This window comes from Panulirus ornatus, chromosome 68 (genome assembly GCF_036320965.1).
Source record: "Panulirus ornatus isolate Po-2019 chromosome 68, ASM3632096v1, whole genome shotgun sequence".
Classification (NCBI taxonomy): domain Eukaryota; kingdom Metazoa; phylum Arthropoda; class Malacostraca; order Decapoda; family Palinuridae; genus Panulirus; species Panulirus ornatus.
In genome coordinates, this window is record NC_092291.1 from 23,032,827 (window position 1) to 23,051,682 (window position 18,856).

Sequence of the window (18,856 nt, forward strand, 5' to 3'; positions counted from 1 at the left end):
TAATAATAATAATAATAATAATAATAACAATAATGATGATAATATTGATAATAATAGAAATAATGATAATGATAATAATAATAATAATAATAATAATAATAATAATAATGATAATAATCAAAGTGACAATGATAATAGTAATTATGGTGATAGTAATAATAATGATAGTAATAATGATAATAATAGTATAATAATAATGATAATAATAATAATAATAATAATAATAATAATAATAATAATAATAATAATAATAATAATAATAATGAAAACAATAATAATAGTAATAATAATAATAATAGTAATAATAATAATAATAATAATAATAATAATAATAATAGTAATTATAATAGTAATCATAATATATCAGTGTTACCAGACTCCCCCGTGCGTAAAGTTACACCGTGAATGCTAAATCACTTTTGGCGAGGCTGAATCATTGGGAGTTCAGTCTCGCTAGAAACTTTTCACCCCAAACGACACCACATTTCCCTTTGAAAGAGATTATGGGGTAGTTATAAAGAAAGAAATGACACAAACACACATACACACACACACACACACACACACACACACACACACACACACATATGCACTTTGTTAGTGTATATATATATATATATATATATATATATATATATATATATATATATATATATATATATATATATATTGGGGAAGAGCAGTGTGGTTTCAGAAGTGGTAGAGGATGTGTGGATCAGGTGTTTGCTTTGAAGAATGTATGTGAGAAATACTTAGAAAAGCAAATGGATTTGTATGTAGCATTTATGGATCTGGAGAAGGCATATGATAGAGTTGATAGAGATGCTCTGTGGAAGGTATTAAGAATATATGGTGTGGGAGGCAAGTTGTTAGAAGCAGTGAAAAGTTTTTATCGAGGATGTAAGGAATGCGTACGTGTAGGAAGAGAGGAAAGTGATTGGTTCTCAGTGAATGTAGGTTTGCGGCAGGGGTGTGTGATGTCTCCATGGTTGTTTAATTTGTTTATGGATGGGGTTGTTAGGGAGGTGAATGCAAGAGTTTTGGAAAGAGGGGCAAGTATGAAGTCTGTTGGGGATGAGAGAGCTTGGGAAGTGAGTCAGTTGTTGTTCGCTGATGATACAGCACTGGTGGCTGATTCATGTGAGAAACTGCAGAAGCTGGTGACTGAGTTTGGTAAAGTGTGTGAAAGAAGAAAGTTAAGAGTAAATGTGAATAAGAGCAAGGTTATTAGGTAAAGTAGGGTTGAGGGTCAAGTCAATTGGGAGGTAAGTTTGAATGGAGAAAAACTGGAGGAAGTAAAGTGTTTTAGATATCTGGGAGTGGATCAGGCAGCGGATGGAACCATGGAAGCGGAAGTGAATCATAGGGTGGGGAAGGGGGCGAAAATCCTGGGAGCCTTGAAGAATGTGTGGAAGTCGAGAACATTATCTCGGAAAGCAAAAATGGGTATGTTTGAAGGAATAGTGGTTCCAACAATGTTGTATGGTTGCGAGGCATGGGCTATGGATAGAGTTGTGCGCAGGAGGGTGGATGTGCTGGAAATGAGATGTTTGAGGACAATGTGTGGTGTGAGGTGGTTTGATCGAGTAAGTAATGTAAGGGTAAGAGAGATGTGTGGAAATAAAAAGAGCATGGTTGAGAGAGCAGAAGAGGGTGTTTTGAAATGGTTTGGGCACATGGAGAGAATGAGTGAGGAAAGATTGACCAAGAGGACATATGTGTCGGAGGTGGAGGGAACGAGGAGAAGTGGGAGACCAAATTGGAGGTGGAAAGATGGAGTGAAAAAGATTCTGAGTGATCGGGGCCTGAACATGCAGGAGGGTGAAAGGTGGGCAAGGAATAGAGTGAATTGGATCGATGTGGTATACCGGGGTTGACGTGCTGTCAGTGGATTGAATCAGGGCATGTGAAGCGTCTGGGGTAAACCATGGAAAGCTGTGTGGGGCCTGGATGTGGAAAGGGAGCTGTGGTTTCGGGCATTATTGCATGACAACTAGAGACTGTGTGAATGAATGAGGCCTTTGTTGTCTTTTCCTAGCGCTACCCCGCACACATGAGGGGGGAGGGGGATGGTATTCCATGTGTGGCGAGGTGGCGATGGGAATGAATAAAGGCAGACAGTGTGAATTGTGTGCATGGGTATATATGTATGTGTGTGTGTGTGTGTATATATATGTGTACACTGAGATGTATAGGTATGTATATTTGCGTGTGTGGACGTGTGTGTGTGTATATACATGTGTATGGGGGTGGGTTGGGCCATTTCTTTTGTCTGTTTCCTTGCGCTACCTCGCAAACGCGGGATACAGCGACAAAGCAAAAAAAAAAAAAAAAAAAAAAAAAAAAAAAATATATATATATATATATATATATATATATATATATATATATATATGTGTGTGTGTGTGTGTGTGTGTGTGTGTGTGTGAGTGTGTTTACTTATTCATTAGGGTATGCAGCAGTCAACTGTAGTGAGGATTAGTATTTCTAATCTTAGATTCAAATTCCCTTCCTACGAGGCGTAGAACTTTGTTGGCCTTTTATGCTACTTCAACGCCTTTCTTTCTTGGCTTTATACTATTTTAAAGCATTGTACGTGAGTCTTACACCTCATTTTGCTTTATATCAATCGAAAGACTTTATCCCATAGCTCGCCTTTTCGACTTTACTCTCAATGTGTAAAAAAATTCCACTTACCAATATCAATATTAATTTTCTAACCGTGATCTTCGTCTACCAGTTTGTCTCTGCTAACTTGCACCTGTAGACGTTCAGCTTCTGTCTCGTAGCTTTACTTCTTAGCGTTGCACCTCTTATAACTCCATCATCCTGAACCTTGACCATTGATGACTCGGTGTTTGCAACCGTTCACCCAATCCTATCGTCATCGAAGTCTGACACCATCCATTACCAAGGGATTGGACCATCACTGGTAAACCTTGATGCGAGATTTAATCAAAGGCTTTCAGAAAATATAGATATATGCAATCATACGATTTGCTCTCATTATACATGCTGATAGAAATCAATCAGATATTGTCGGACATGAATGATTGCATCGTTAGACAAGCTGCCATATATCATTTGAAAGGTGGTCCTCTAACTGATTCACATTTTTGTCCGGGATGATGGTTTCCACAAGTTCAACAACTTCAACGTTAGGCTAATGATTTATGGGCAAAAAATTATCATCTTTTCCTCTGAATATCAATGTTACATCGCCAGACTTTCAATTCAGGTAATCTTATTCTGTAGAAAGTGACTCACTAAAAACAGCAGTCAAGGGTCTAGCTATATCTCTTTAAGACTCATTCGTTCTTCGTAGGTGAAAAGAAACGGAACTCTGCCGTTTTATTTACTTTCATTCCATAGACGTCCCATTCCGTCTCATCATCCCATCCTTCCACAAGAGCATGTGGCCAAGATTCTAACCCACGGGAAAAGGCCTGTATCATCACCCTGTGTTTCCTCCGACAGTACCCTGAGCCGTGGGAGGGAGAGTGGCCGAAGGAGGTTGACGGTGATTACGATTCGACGTGGCTGAGGGCGAGGTGTCCTCAGATCTCCCTAATCTCGACGTCATCGCGGTAGGGAGGACTGCCTACACCTCAGCATCTACACCCCGATGGTAAGCCAACACCTACACCTTCGTGTTCATGGTGGACTTCATTATCTACACCTCGCTGGTAAGTACTGCCAACTTATCTAACCTTTTCCCCGTCAGATAATAGCTGGTCTTATGTATTGAGCCGGCTTGCGCGTTATCCAACTCTAGTGTAAGACGCCTATAATCATCACAACAGTGATTAGGACCAGAGTTTTCATTTAAACCATAATTACAACGAGACACAGAACACTTTAATAAGTACAACCAATCATACAAACCATTATACACTACCAAGAAACTGATAAAACATATCAACCAGTCGTTTACTTTCTAGCACTCGCTCTACACATCTGTTGATGGATAACCAGCTTATCATTGCCAGACCAACTGTTTACGTATTCACCAGTTTAAGTAGTAATTAGATTTCATAGATGATAATAGGGAATACTGGGTCATATGCAAACCACAGACGACTTTCTCATCCAGCTGTCATTTCGACTACTCACAATGGAGACATTTCTTATTTTTCTTCTGTTATACATTCTGAAGTTTTCTGGAAGCCAAAGAAAAGAAAGTATCTAACCCCTTAAGCATGGTGATACGATCCTTACCTAAGATAGCCTGGCTTTTGACCTGAGCCTTGAAGGTCAAAGTCAGGTCAAAAGGCCACAGTATCACACATAAACTTTCTACCGTCATGCTCAGGAGGTTAAGTGCTACGCTTCTCTCAGTAGAACACAACTTTCATGTCAATACCGAAATGTTTGTGTCGCATTCAGTGTGTACTAGCGACGAAGAAATCACCTCAGGGGCTAGAGCATAGATTATGTCTTATCAGTCCGTCTGGTATCTGTTAAGCAATTTTTCGTTTTTCATAATATTTTTGACCTTGGCTCTTGACTTTTTGAATTCAAAATGAATCCAGAAGCTTAGAGGAGCAAGATAAAAGTTACACACTTTTGTGTAAATTGTCATATAAGGTTTGGTTAATATTTTGATGTAAATCATATATATATATATATATATATATATATATATATATATATATATATATATATATATATATATATATATATATATATATATATATATATATATATATAACACCAGACACATATCAGGATACATATCATTAGGTGCTCAGGTGAGGCAGAGTTACTGACCCCTTCATGGGCCGCCCAGAGTCGAACGCATAGGTTCGAATCCTGGATGCGGCAGTCGGTCCACAGTCAACCCAGCTGTTCCTCCACCTGTCTCAGTTACCCGTAAGACAATCATGGATGTTCACGGTGTCAGGAACTATGAGAGTCTCTGCTTTCCCACAGCTGCCTGAGGACATGGATGGGGGAGATGGCATGCCCGTCATGTTCTGGATCCACGGCGGAGCCTACATGACCGGCGACGCTAACCTCTACGTGCCGACCAAATTGATGGATCGCAACGTGGTGGTGGTCGTGGTCCAGTACCGGCTGGGCACCCTCGGTGAGTTGAGAAAAGCTATGGCTGATGGGTTTATCTTCTTGGTCTATTAACGCAGCTGGACTGTATCATATTCTTTCATTTTCATGATATCATCTTCAGTGGATAGTAATACTTTAATCGTTAAAGGTGTTGTATTCGAAGATGATTAGTAGTTTTGACTGAGACGATTTGGTCAGCTTTACCTGAAGGGGCGCCATTGGCGAGGCAAATTCTCAAGATATGAACTATTAACTTAATAAGAATCTGGAAAGCAAAATAAAACTTTTTGTTCATCACTCTCGTCGAGATTATGTGTTCAAGATGAAGGAACTCAGGAAAACTTTAGTATCCTCAGCTTTTTGTAAGGCATGAGGGGGAAAGCTGCCACTGTGAATGAGGTACTGCAAAGAATATAGACGTGTCACATGTGAAAGATTGAAAGCTGAGGGATTGGTTTAATGTTAAGGACAAACAGAAGTGGTTCAGTTTCCCTTATAGGTCATTCTACAACCCTTATTACATGAGGTAAGATATAGCTAACTCCACTGGCAGAAAACCTGAAATGCTAAAAGATGGATGATATGATTTGAGTTAAGCAGTCGCTTCTGTGTTCATGACACTCTGAGATGATGAATATCTTCAAGTAAGAAAAAAAAAAAATCAGGTTTCTTTAGCCAGTGACATTTAGTCATTCTTTTTCTACATTCAGATAAAATTTTCAAAAGTATTTGCTGATAGTCATTGCCCACAAAACTGGATGGAAAAATCTTGCTTTCTTAATAAATGTTGTCATTAAAAGCTGAACAGTACACCTGAGGGACACTATTTCCATTCAGCATTGATAATGATAAGATTCCAATAACATAATACAGTTATTCAAGAAATAACTTAACAATTCAGAAAATGAAATAATCCTTTAAGAAGACTGCGGGGGAATGGCTTTTCTAGGAAACATAACCATAGAAATGTCTTTCCTTTGAAACCTCAACCATACGTGTCACGTACATTGTCTTTACCATAGGGATATTTGTGAGGTTATCATAGTGAGCATCATTCTCATGCAGGGTTCCTGGCTGGTGGCATTCCCGACTCTCCAGGCAACATGGGTCTTATGGACCAGATCATGGGTCTGCGTTGGGTACGTACAAAGGCATCCTTTACACACACACACACACACACACACACACACACACACACACATACACTATTCATGTTCCAAAATTTACATTCCTTAAGAAACTGGTAAGCTGTCTATAGTCACCACTGCCATATCTCCTCTTTGAATCTGGATTCCGCTCTGATCTCCGTTATGTGTCCTCACTAACAGCATTATCAAATTCAAGCACAAAACGTCTAATTTTTACATAAGTCCTTTATCATTTCTGATGTTATCTATTAAGAAACTTTTATACGTAAAGATGAGATGTAGTATGAATGGTTTATCAACCCCTTCAAGCTCTTGTGTGCTCACTGCTATTGTGATGTTGGAAATTACCTTCACACATTTCAAAAATCTGTGACTCCATCTATGACTCACTACCTCCATGGCTCCAATCACGAATTGACCCTGTGCATCGTATAGTGCTCATGGTTAGGTGTTTGTTTGCTGTGTCCTTTCTGCAATGGCATTTGCTACGTCTATAGCCCATAGTAGTTCTCACATCTGAGATTCTATCTTCGCTACCCTTTCTTGTTTCCCTTTCAAAAGAACCAAAAAATCTTTATCCACGAAGTACGTTTTTGTGCCTCCTGCTTCAATACCTCTGGTTTGGCCAGGTTTTCGGTTGAGTTCTTCAGTAGTGATTCGGTCCATCTTGATATCTTTGGTTCTGAAATCTGTGTTTTTCACATTCACGTATTGATCTGAAATGCTATTTCATCTTGCCATACCCATCACTGCCCACTCTTCACGTTACCTAGCAATTCTGTCTTTGACAGAGTACATGGTCTATATTTCTCTGTCTCTCTATTCCCTTTAGCTTCACAGATTTCTGTTTCTCTGCGTCAGTCAACAGCATTTATCTCTCTTCCTCAAACCTCTCTACCCTTTGATATCTAGTTTCTTTAACCGTCATTGGTTTTTGAACCTGTGTTCTATAATAATTTTTTTACATATTTGGATTTGTATGTATGTGTTTATGTGCATGTGTTCCCATGTATGTGTTCGAATTCGCGTTTGTGTGATGCAGTGTTATGTATCTACGAACGAATCTGTATTCTCCTTTGTTTATATGATGTCTGTGTGCGTGCGAAGATATGTTGTGTATATACCATATACTTATACGACCTACTCTCTCTCTCTCTCTCTCTCTCTCTCTCTCTCTCTCTCTCTCTCTCTCTCTCTCTCTCTCTCTCTCTCTCTCTCTCTCTCTCTCTCTCTCTCTCCATCCCTCCTCCGTCATCACAGGTCCAGGACTACATCGGGAACTTCGGCGGCAACCCCGACCTGGTGACAGTGTTCGGCCAGAGTGCTGGAGGAGCCAGCGCCTCCTGGATGCAAGTCACTCCCCTGACCAACGGTGGGTTGCCATATCAATCCTCGTGAAGGATAGTGGAGTCCTATCCAGTGTGGATACGTTACCTTGTCTCCTTACCCAAGTCACCATCATTAATGAATTATGATCTTTATTATCTTATTCCTTCCCCTTTTCCGAGCAGTAAGGCACATTTTTAAAGTGGGGCAGTAGTTTTACTAAGTCAGCATGATTCTGTTTACCATTGATGGGTTGCTTCCTTGCCTTTGCCATGTGCGAGAAGACATATTTCAAAATAGAGAGAGTCAAAGTTCACCCACACACAGTAAGTTACTCTTACTACATTCATGAGTGAGTCACGATCTTTTTGGCATCATTACATGGAGTCTTTAGCTTCCAGTGGGTCAATTTCCTCCATGCTACTATGAAAGACTACTCCCCCTTGTTAATAGTAAACTAAACCAACACTTCCCCTGAACAACATTAAACCAATTCTTCCCCCTGCCAACATTAAGCCAATACTTCAACCCTGACAGCATTAAACCAATACTTCCCCCTGCCAACATTAAACCGATACTTTCCCCCTGCCTACAGTTAACCAATATTTCCCTCATGCCAACATTAAGCTAATACTTCCCTTTGCCATCATCAAACCAATACTTCCTCCTTATCAACGTTCAGCCAATGCTTCACCCTTGCCAGAAGTAAATCAATGCTTCACCTTTGCCAATGGAGAGTCACTGTCTCCCGCTTGGATCGGGTGAGTCAATTTACATACCAACGGAGTATCACATTTTTCCTATGGTCACAAACGAGTAATTAACCTGCTACTTCTTTTAGTTTCAGGTACGTCAATTTTCCATTTATTAAGACCTTATTTGTGGCCTTTTCTGTCTTCAGATGCGTTTATTAATGATAAGACTAACTAACATCTGCGAGCAAATGCTGACTGTCTCCCTTAAATATGATTTGTACCAAGGTTCATTAAGCTCAACTAGAGGACATGATAACTACTGACTTTCATCAATATTGGTTGAAGTGCGATTGATTAGTGGCAGAGAGTAGAAAAACTGAGAACTCTAAATGATCGTCATGAATTTTCATTGATGTTATTTGATTTACGTGAAAGAAAAATATCTTTCTGCCAAATTTTATGAGCATTAGCTGAAATACAACCAAATAACAAAAAAAAAGATAAAAATCGGTGACCTTTGACAACTAAGATTAGCCCAAAATTATCATATCACAATTCTATTTTACGTTTGATGTAGAGTATATACAAATAGAGCCTTCATGATTTTGTACACAGTGGCTAAAATATGGCAGAGTAAACTATAACCTTTTCAGTAAACTTTAGCATCTGTAGAACAATCAAGATGGCTCAGATCATATATCTATCGTGGGCAGTGAATGGTTTCATGAAATACACCTGTAAGCCGTTCTTCGTCTTATGTGAACGGCATTGCAAAGAACACCAGATTAAGATACACATTTCTTTCGCTGTTTGACCTCTGACCATTTTTGAAAATCTTTTATAAGGCCTAGATAAAACAAAAGTGTCTGGATGTTCTTACCCAAGACATATGCCATGTCTATCACATATAAATGGTACTGGCACATACCATGATGACCTTGGAAGATTCATTCGAATGTATCCAAACTAATCATACAGGACTTAGTTGAGAGCATATGGAATAGTATGATTTTACACATCCACTTCAAGTCACAATTTATTGCATTTCCAAAAGAGAATCTAACTGGATGAAGCAGAACACAGCAATACATTTGTGGGTCAGCTGTCTTCTTGCCTGTATGCTTGGACAGTCTCTGTAACTGGGAATTCATAAGAAAGAGACAGAGATAACTACGAACACCCGATACACAACAACCTGTTCTTACTAATAGATGATTTCACGTGGATCAGTGTGGATTCTTATGGATTCTCAGAGAATAACTACGAACACCCGATACACAACAACCTGTTCTTACTAATAGATGATTTCACGTGGATCGGTGTGGATTCTTATGGATTCTCATCTCTGATTGCTTATAGTCTATCGTAAACTTGATAAACTTAGAACAGCATAGTTCGATAATGTGATAATTATAGCAATAAAATCTATATTCATTCTTTTAGGGGACAGGAAACCCAAATATCTACCAAAAATCTGAAAATGTCTATCGTGCATCGAAGATGATATATATCGCAAGACTTTGAATCAGTTTAATTGACTCGAGTTCCTTGAACTCAAGCACCCACTCTTCTCCTTCAGAATCAGCACCAGCAAACAAGGGTCGGCAGCTAGTGCATCGGGTCATCCCACAGAGCGGGTCTGCCCTTGAACTCTGGACCATTGACGACAACCCGGCAGAAGCCTTCAACCTAACAGCCTCGCTCTTGAACTGCTGGGGGGAGGAGGTGACCACTGAGGAGATGCTGTCCTGCATGAAAGACAAACCATTCCAAGAGGTCGAACGAACGGCGCTCGCCCTTTACGTGCGTGAGGGACATACACTCTCAGTACAGTAGGAGTCAAAAAAAACCTTAGTCTTAAGAAAAAAAAAGAGTATAAAGTGTCAAGTATAAAATGAAACGTAAAGCTTTTATATTACTCTTCGGGGTTAAACAAATGAAACATAAAGCTTTTATATTACTCTTTGGGGTTAAACGAATGAAACATAAAGCTTTTATATTACTCTTTGGGGTTAAACGAATCTAGTACCTGTGCTTAAGAGTGCTCCAAGTTTGCCTTAGGCTATGTGCTTCAAGTTTACTTTAGATTTCCGAACGAAAAGCAAGAGTTTGTTTCGTTTTCTAATCTCAATACAAATACACACACCGGGCGTGAGTTTGAATTAGATCTAAAGTGATATGACGTCAAGGCTACCCAGCAGCCTTAATTGCTCCCCCCCCCCCAAAAAAAAAGATAATTCAAAATTCGAAAAGATCGAAAGAAAGATAAAGAGATACTCCTCCCAAGGTTTCTTCTTCCCCAGCGATCATAATTCCTTTTTTTTTTTTCTTTCTTTTCCAACAGGCAAACGACCGTCGGGAAGGTGGTCTCGGGTTCAAAGGCCTGTGTCCCGTGGTCCAGAGTAACTTGATTGGCACAGACATCGAGGTGGTGATCCGTGAAGATCCCCGAGTCTCTCTGGAGAAAGGAGAATTCTTAAGGGTTCCCGTCATGAGCGGTAGCGTGCGAGACGAGGGTTCGCTGGTTGTTGGGCGTGAGTTCTTCTCCAGTGACGTCACACACACACACACACACACACACACACACACACACACACACACATACCCGTGTTGTCTCAATTCCTTAAGTTTACTAACTGCAGATGTCCAGCTTTTAACAGATGATAATTTCTGGACACGACCCTATTACTTAGTAGTTTGAATGTTGATATTTTACTAGCACATTTCCAGTCCTCCGAAACGTCTCATGAATGTAAAAAAGAACAGATAAGGACTGCACTATCACATTTCTAGCTTCTGTCATTGTAGAAGTGGTAGAAGTAGTAGTAATTGTAGTAGTAGTAGTAGTAGTAGGAGTAGTAGTAGTAGTAGTAGTAGTAGTAGTAGTAGTAGTAGTAGTAGTAGTAGTAGTAGTAGTAGTAGTAGTAGCAGTAGTAGTAGTGGTAGTAGCAGTAATAGAAGTAGTAGCAGTAATAGTAGTAGCAGTAGTAGTAGCGGTAGAACTAGTGGCAGTAGACCTATCATGTATTAACCTATAGTAACATCTATTACTGAACACTTCAGTGACCTACAAGGATTACATGTACCCGAACAACCACAGTATTGAAGATGAGGACTTCATGCGAGACCAAGCTCTACATAAGCTTATCAACGCTTTTGGTGAGTTACCATTTACCATCTTTGATTTAGCGTTGGATGTTCATCACTCGTCAATATTCTTTCAGCGAGATAAGTTGGCCATATCCATACCTTCTTGTCGCTGAATGGAGTGCTCTTTTTTCTGTTGTTGCTCGAAGTGAATAAGTGAATACCACATCTTTTGCTTCTGGAGTTATTCATTTGAAGAGAATAATTTGCAATAGGCCTTAACCATAGGGAAAGTTTATATATGCACTTGGCTGGCAATTGAGTACAAAAGGAACCTGGAAAATGCACAAGACATATTCACATTCTTTGAACATTTTCTGATTCCTCAAGATAGAAATATGTCTTCTCTCCCTTCCCATGCAGGCATAGATGACAAAAATGGAGCAGTGACGGATTCCATGAGACTGGCCTACTTGCCCAACGCTGTCTTGGGACAATGGGACACAATGGTTGGGGGAATGATTGATGTAAGTTCATGATGCACCATTAACATCAACGAGTCACCACTGTTTGCTCATCAATTATCAATGTCGCGGTAAGGTTGAAGTGGTATGACCTTACCGCTGAGCTCATTGGTCATTACTAAGGGTGGTTCCGTGGCGTATATGTAGTTAGTATAGCTTGTAAGGTGGCTATACATGATTACTTCAACTAACTACAGTAGTTGACGACTCAGGTTTAAAGTAGTGCATTTCCTACGAACAGCTGCACTATAGGATTATTTCCCATAATCTCAGCATTATTAGTGACGGCTCAAATAACGCAAGCGCCTCCTATGAATAGTTTGAGTGACTAATCAATGTTACCAAATCTGTTACATACCTGTTACACCTGACCTTCCTTCTGATACAAATATAATTAGGTAACAGTGTATTTGGTACTTAATTAACCATATATCCTCGCCAGGCACCAAGGATCTTCAGTTTTGCCATCTAGGTTATGTTAATGATGTTAATTACACAATCATACCTTTAAAATAGTGTTATCGGATCGTTGATAATAAAGACTCTTAGATGGATATGGTAACTTTAATACAAATGACAAAACCGCTAAGAATAACACTGTAATCTCACTCGAATATACAAAGAAACTCTTAGCATGGAAAGTGTCGCAAGAAACTAAGTCCTTGATGTATACTGTGACCTGATTATAATAAGTCAGGTGAATCTCTAAGACAAGAGATGTAAGCAAGTTACAGCTACTCAAGTTTCCAGGTCAACATCCTCCCTTTATCACATTCATTGTCGAGCGAGAGGGATCTCATATATAAAGAAATATATAAGAAAGATAAGGAAACTAAGGTAGATGTAGGAAGTCGATGTCAGATGAGTATACACATAAGTGATATTACATGCTTGCTGTTACGTTTTTTTCAAATCATTTGTACGTTTTTTTTTACTTGATTTCAATTAAATGCAACTTTCTCTTTGTTAGTAAAGATGTACAACATTCCTCATCTCATAAACGCATCAAATCCAACATTATGATCCCTCAATATCTCCAAACATCAACTTAGCTACGCAACTTTTTCATATCAGAACATCTTTGTAAATTCTTACATATGACTCCTAATATCAACGCCTTTTAATCTCATTCGATCAAATTATAATCATCCTATGCAGATTAACCTTATATGAATGACTGTCTTCTTTTAAGTTACGTTCCTCACTTCCTCAAGCGTTTCCTTCATCATTGTCCTTTTCTTTCATCGTCCCCCTAATGCGTGACTACATCCACACCATCGTATCTTCATACTCGTTAGATCATCCCTCGTATTATCTTTCACCCTGATGACATACGTCTGCACTACCCCGTCCGTCTGGTCGTCTGCACCCTGTCTTTCGATGCTGAATGTTATATTTTCTGTCAACTCTTCTGATAGCGCTTGGATGCAAGTTATATACCAGTTCATATCTATCCCAGATGTAGTTTAATCGTCTTATCTTCCTAGGATGTTCATGACCAATGTCTGTATGTAACGACATATATTTCCCCAGATGTGTGGGGTGTTGTTCCTCAAGTCTGGCCTGTGGGAGATGGTCCACTACATCAACAAGGCTGCGCCATACAACCCTGTCTTCTTCTACTCTTGGGAGTACCTGGCAGACGACTCCCTCTTCAGGTGGATGTTTCTATCCATGCCCCACATCCCGGTTCCCGGAGGTAAGGCACAGATGGAGAGAAGTGAAGTGATAGAGAGATATAAAGAAACAGAGGAGGTAAGACACAGATGGAGAGAAGTGAAGTAATGGAGAGATACAAAGAAACAGAGGAGGTAAGACACAGATGGAGAGAATTGAAGTAATGGAGAGATGTAAAGAAACAGAAGGGGTAAGACACAGATGGAGAGAAGTGAAGTAATGGAGAGATACAAAGAAACAGAGGAGGTAAGACACAGATGGAGAGAAGTGAAGTAATAGAGAGATATAAAGAAACAGAGGAGGTAAGGCACAGATGGAGAGAAGTGAAGTGATAGAGAGATATAAAGAAACAGAGGAGGTAAGGCACAGATGGAGAGAACTGAAGTAATAGAGAGATATAAAGAAACAGAGGAGGTAAGGCACAGATGGAGAGAACTGAAGTAATAGAGAGATATAAAGAAACAGAGAAACAGGGATGTAAGAATGAAATGATAAATGAGGAGGCTTATTAACATCTCTGTGTGTACTGTTTCAGGTATCTGCCACGCTGATGAGCTACTGTACCTGTTCCACCTACCAGGGGATATGGACGAGCGACAGAAGGTGATGGTTCAACGGATGGTCAAGATCTGGACCAACTTCGCCAAGTATGGGTGAGTTCGATGAGGCGATCTTCTAACACGGCCACTTAGGTCTTTCTGATCATATTCATGGAATCATATTGTATGTTATGTGTGTGTGTGTGTGTGTGTGTGTGTGTGTGTGTGTGTGTGTGTGTGTGTGTGTGTGTGTGTGTGTGTGTGTGTGCGCATACGTCACTGTATAATGAACTCTTTGATCCACAAAATGATGCTTAAAAAGGTATGTATATGAATCTATACTGAAACAAACATATAATCATATACCTACATATTCATTTACAGTCAGATAAAGATATTCTGAGTACCTGCAAAGTTACACATATCCATATATGTACACACACACACACACACACACACACACACACACACACATACACACACCCACACACGCACCATATACAAAAAAGCAACGCAGTTAAATGATCTAATACCCTTCATCTACTTTTCTTGACAGACATCCAACACCTTACAAAGTCGAGCACCCAGAGGAGGCGTGGCAGGAGGACATGCCAATGTGGCGACCTTTCTCCATTAAGGATCCCAACTTCATGCTCATTGCTGACAACTTCACCTTGGATCAGGACTTCATGACTCGCTGGAACTACCACAGAGACAATGGTCAAACCACCAGCACAGTACGTCTGTGATATGTACCATACTAGTTTTCGCTTACATTTCTGATACCTGGGTTCCTGAACATGACGATCTGCAGATCACGAGAATAGGTTAACTCTCCTATGGAGGGATTCTGATTCATTGTATGCACACGCAAACAGAAGTGGATATCATGGATGACTTCTTATTTGCGTATTTCTGCGGCCGAGTTAACAGATAGCACTTTTTTCTCCTCCCAAGGAGGGAAGAGAGTGTTGTTTTCGACTCGTTTCGTGTTACATATTTGTGCATATTGAGAGGGAACCACACACTCGTGTATGTCCGCTTCATATCCCTGTCCTGTTGTAATATAGGATATAGAATATAGACTATAGAACTATAGAATATAGAATGACGCTCCAATATTTTGTGTTACGTCTAGTTCCTCTTGGCATAGCCTGTTCCACGAGTACACATCTTTGGTACAGGAGCAATGTTCTCTGTCATCCCACCGTACACCTCGCCTTCCTAACTTGCAGTTGTGTCCTCTTGTTCTAGATGCTCTTCTAGTGCTGAATAACGTCAAGGTCTCTTGGAATCTTATGCGTAGTTATGATATATGACCACACTTACTCTTCTCATTTGTGTGTGTGTGTGTGTGTGTGTGTGTGTGTGTGTGTGTGTGTGTGTGTGTGTGTGTGTATTTCCATGCCCATGGCTGGATGTGATCTCTTTCATAAAGGAAGTGAATGGGAGGAAAGTGTTCCATCGACTTTCGTAGAGCGGGAGGAGGGATGTGGCCTAACACTTCAAGAAGGGCAGATGCTTGCATATGCTTCAGATAGTCTTCGGCATTCGCCAGTTTCTTCAATCAGATGGCTTGCCTGCCTTGTAATGATCCATGATGGAGGTCGAAGATATAAGTCAATGATCGAAAATTTCTATCATCTCTCTTATTCTAAGATGACAAGACTTCATAAACTAGTCTTTTATTAACGTTGACCATGTAATCTTTTTAATCAAAGCTGTGGGGATTATAATGATCATTTAGCGATTCCCCTGCTAATCACCTAAATGGGTGAGGGGAGGTGGGTCTAGGGCAAGAATAGATTGATTAAAAGCAAGTGATCAAGAACTAGACCAAGCGATCAAGAATTCGAGGTCACTTGATTTTCTGAGAATATACAGTAGTTTATAGGCTGGTATTCTAGTACTTCATCTTTTGGAGAAAATTCATGTCTATCTCAAAGCTAAGGTTAACTAATGGTGTGGTAGAATGCTTTCTACAAGAATGTCCTGCAAGTTAGTGTACCTTTAGATTTACCTAAAAAGTGTATCTATGGAGTTAGATACTTAAAACCCATTTTCTTGTCCTTAAAACTAACTTGCTTGGTCACCTCCTTGCCTTAAAGCCTGTTAGAATATCAAATCCAGACGAGTTCTTTCTGTAGACTTTATCATTTAGAAGAACCAGACATAAGTGTGAGAGGAGCCGTGTCATGTCTGGAGGTAGAGTTTTGTTGGTGTGGCCCATATCAAAGGTATATTCATGCATTGCTATGGAAAGACTCTAAACAGAGTAAACAAAGATGTGGCATCGAGTCAAACAGGAATCGCTGCGTTAATAGAGTCAACCATGGCAAACAAAAGAATACCACAGATTCTTCATTTCAGTCACAAAAGTTGAGGGAGGATCTCTCTTAGACTTCTGATGCATGAAGACCTTTCACTGATAAAATCAGCTCCGTGAGGATAAACACCAACTTAGTGGGTCTCGTTGATTATGTATAGGGAGCCAGGGGGAGGGAAGGGAAGTGGTCAGTAACAGTAACATCCATGAACTGAACAAATGACGAACTACAGATGGCATTCTACACATTTCCATGACGTTGTCTCTCTGTTTTCTGGTCTCCAGATATTGACATCATGTGAGAACGTGATAATACCCATTGTTTTCTCTATACTGGAGTTATAACACTATTTATGATATTCCTTTCTCAACATCTGCGACCAATGAGTGTGATGAATGTATTCTCTCTTCCTCAGCCACCAGTCATGACCACTGAACCGGATATCAGCCAGGAGGAATATCACGCATTACTCCATCAGAAGCAGTCCTTCCAAGCATCGACAGGCGCCCTCGGTGGTGTGTGTGCGTGCTTGGTCTTCATCGTCATCGTCCTCACCGTCAGACTGCGGAGGAAAAAAGGATTCAGAGAGTGACGTCCAAAAGGGAGAGCACCTTTGTCTTACGTGTATCAAGATGAAATTGTAGTTAGGACTTTGTACATAGCTGTATGGCTTAAGTATGTTTGCGTAGTTCGTGCGACTTAAGTATGTTTGCGTAGTTCGTGCGACTTAAGTATGTTTGCGTAGTTCGTGCGACTTAAGTATGTTTGCGTAGTTCGTGCGACTTAAGTATGTTTGCGTAGTTCGTGCGACTTAAGTATGTTTGCGTAGTTCGTGAGTGTTTGTGAGTGAGATTAACGTTTGACGTGAGACTCAAGTCTTTGTTATTGGGAAAGACATACCCTCATTTTCAGTGCATTGCTGTGGCTAATACTGAGATCGCTGTACAGAAGTTAAGGTTATACACAGACAACTGCATTGAGTGAACCTCAGGACTTCCTATGGGAGAGACATATCCTTATTCCAGTGCATTGCTGTGGCCAATGTTGTGTTCACTGTAAGAAAGTTAAGGTCATATGGAGACAACTTTGATAGCGGCACTGAACTTCATTTCACGTCTTTTTCCACGTCGTAGATATGGATTAGTCCTTAACACGAAAATGAAGGGTTTGATACAGAGGCACAGATGGCCACCATGTTGTGAGCGTTCGTGCCCCAAATACGAAAAGAATATATATTTCTTTTGTGATTTTAGTTGATCAATTTCGACGTTAAGTAATAATGAGTACTGTCTAACAATAAAAGTCGATTATCTGAAATGAAACATCACACTTATTTCTCCCACATCCATAGCTGGATAGAACCTCGCAGAGGAAAAAAAAGAGAAATTCCATATGTATGAAAATATGTAACACTTGATTCCTTATTGATTGTATTTATGCGTTTGAATCCTCTCCTGTAAAGACTTACCAGTTTGGCCAATATACACTGCATCACAGTCTTTGCACGGAACCGAAAAGAAAAACTGATTATTTTCTACTTAGGTGACAGGTTAATGTGAATAACGAGAAAAAGTCTGCCACCCAAAGTAATTACACACACACACACACACACACACACACACACACACACACACACACACACACACACACACATATGAACTGTAGAACTTAAAGGACCACACGAACATACGATTAATGTCTTGTGTTCTTGATAAATTCTCTTCCTCGACCCCAGGGCGAGCGAGCACCAGGCCCTCTGAATAAGTTATGACTTAACATCATTACTGCAGTGCAGGCCAACTTGCTGTTGTTGATGTTTCGGTCGAACAAACAGTCTTACAGTCGTTAAGCTTAAATAGTTTTCATGATGTATTGGTCACACAAGATGATTAACACCACTCACACACACACTCACAATACATATGTATGTATATATATATATATATATATATATATATATATATATATATATATATATATCTATATATATATATATATATATATATATATATATATATATATATATATATATATATATTTAAAAATATATATATATATGTATATAAACCTCACCGCCCGGCTATGACCGCCCCTAATATGGTAATGATTATTTGATAACAAGTAATCAAATACCTTGTTGGAAGGCATTGTGTGTTCTATGAAAGTACCTGTTCTTACGCACTATATTCGTGTTCTTATACCTCCACTTTTGTAAAGTAAGGTTCTGTAAAATGCTAGCTGCTGGTAACGTGAGCCTGATGGGATTTGACTGGTCTAGTCCCCGTTGCTCATAAACATGAGACGAAGGTTATTCGATTACTTGTAATCGAATAGTCATTTCCCTATTGGCGGCGATCACAGCCGAGCAGATAGCGTTTCCGACAACCACGCAAAGGCCATGGGTTTGAGTTTTGGCTGTTGGAGGGTGTTATGTGTTTTCTGAAAGCGCGTTATTATGCACTATAT

At 39.7% G+C, this 18,856-nt stretch overlaps 1 protein-coding gene across 1 annotated transcript in view; it reads left to right on the forward strand.

Moving 5' to 3' along the window:
- LOC139747393 (juvenile hormone esterase-like) overlaps positions 1 to 17,712 on the forward strand; it is a 20,348-nt gene extending 2,636 nt beyond the window's left edge. The window contains 13 exon segments of the mRNA XM_071659686.1: positions 3,478 to 3,581; positions 3,583 to 3,628; positions 4,933 to 5,089; positions 6,133 to 6,206; positions 7,476 to 7,587; positions 9,816 to 10,039; positions 10,581 to 10,770; positions 11,300 to 11,395; positions 11,747 to 11,850; positions 13,381 to 13,546; positions 14,060 to 14,177; positions 14,620 to 14,800; positions 16,806 to 17,712. Coding sequence (XP_071515787.1) covers positions 3,478 to 3,581; positions 3,583 to 3,628; positions 4,933 to 5,089; positions 6,133 to 6,206; positions 7,476 to 7,587; positions 9,816 to 10,039; positions 10,581 to 10,770; positions 11,300 to 11,395; positions 11,747 to 11,850; positions 13,381 to 13,546; positions 14,060 to 14,177; positions 14,620 to 14,800; positions 16,806 to 16,982 — 1,749 coding nt within the window. The 3' untranslated portion in view covers positions 16,983 to 17,712.
- The last annotated feature ends 1,144 nt before the right edge of the window (positions 17,713 to 18,856 follow it).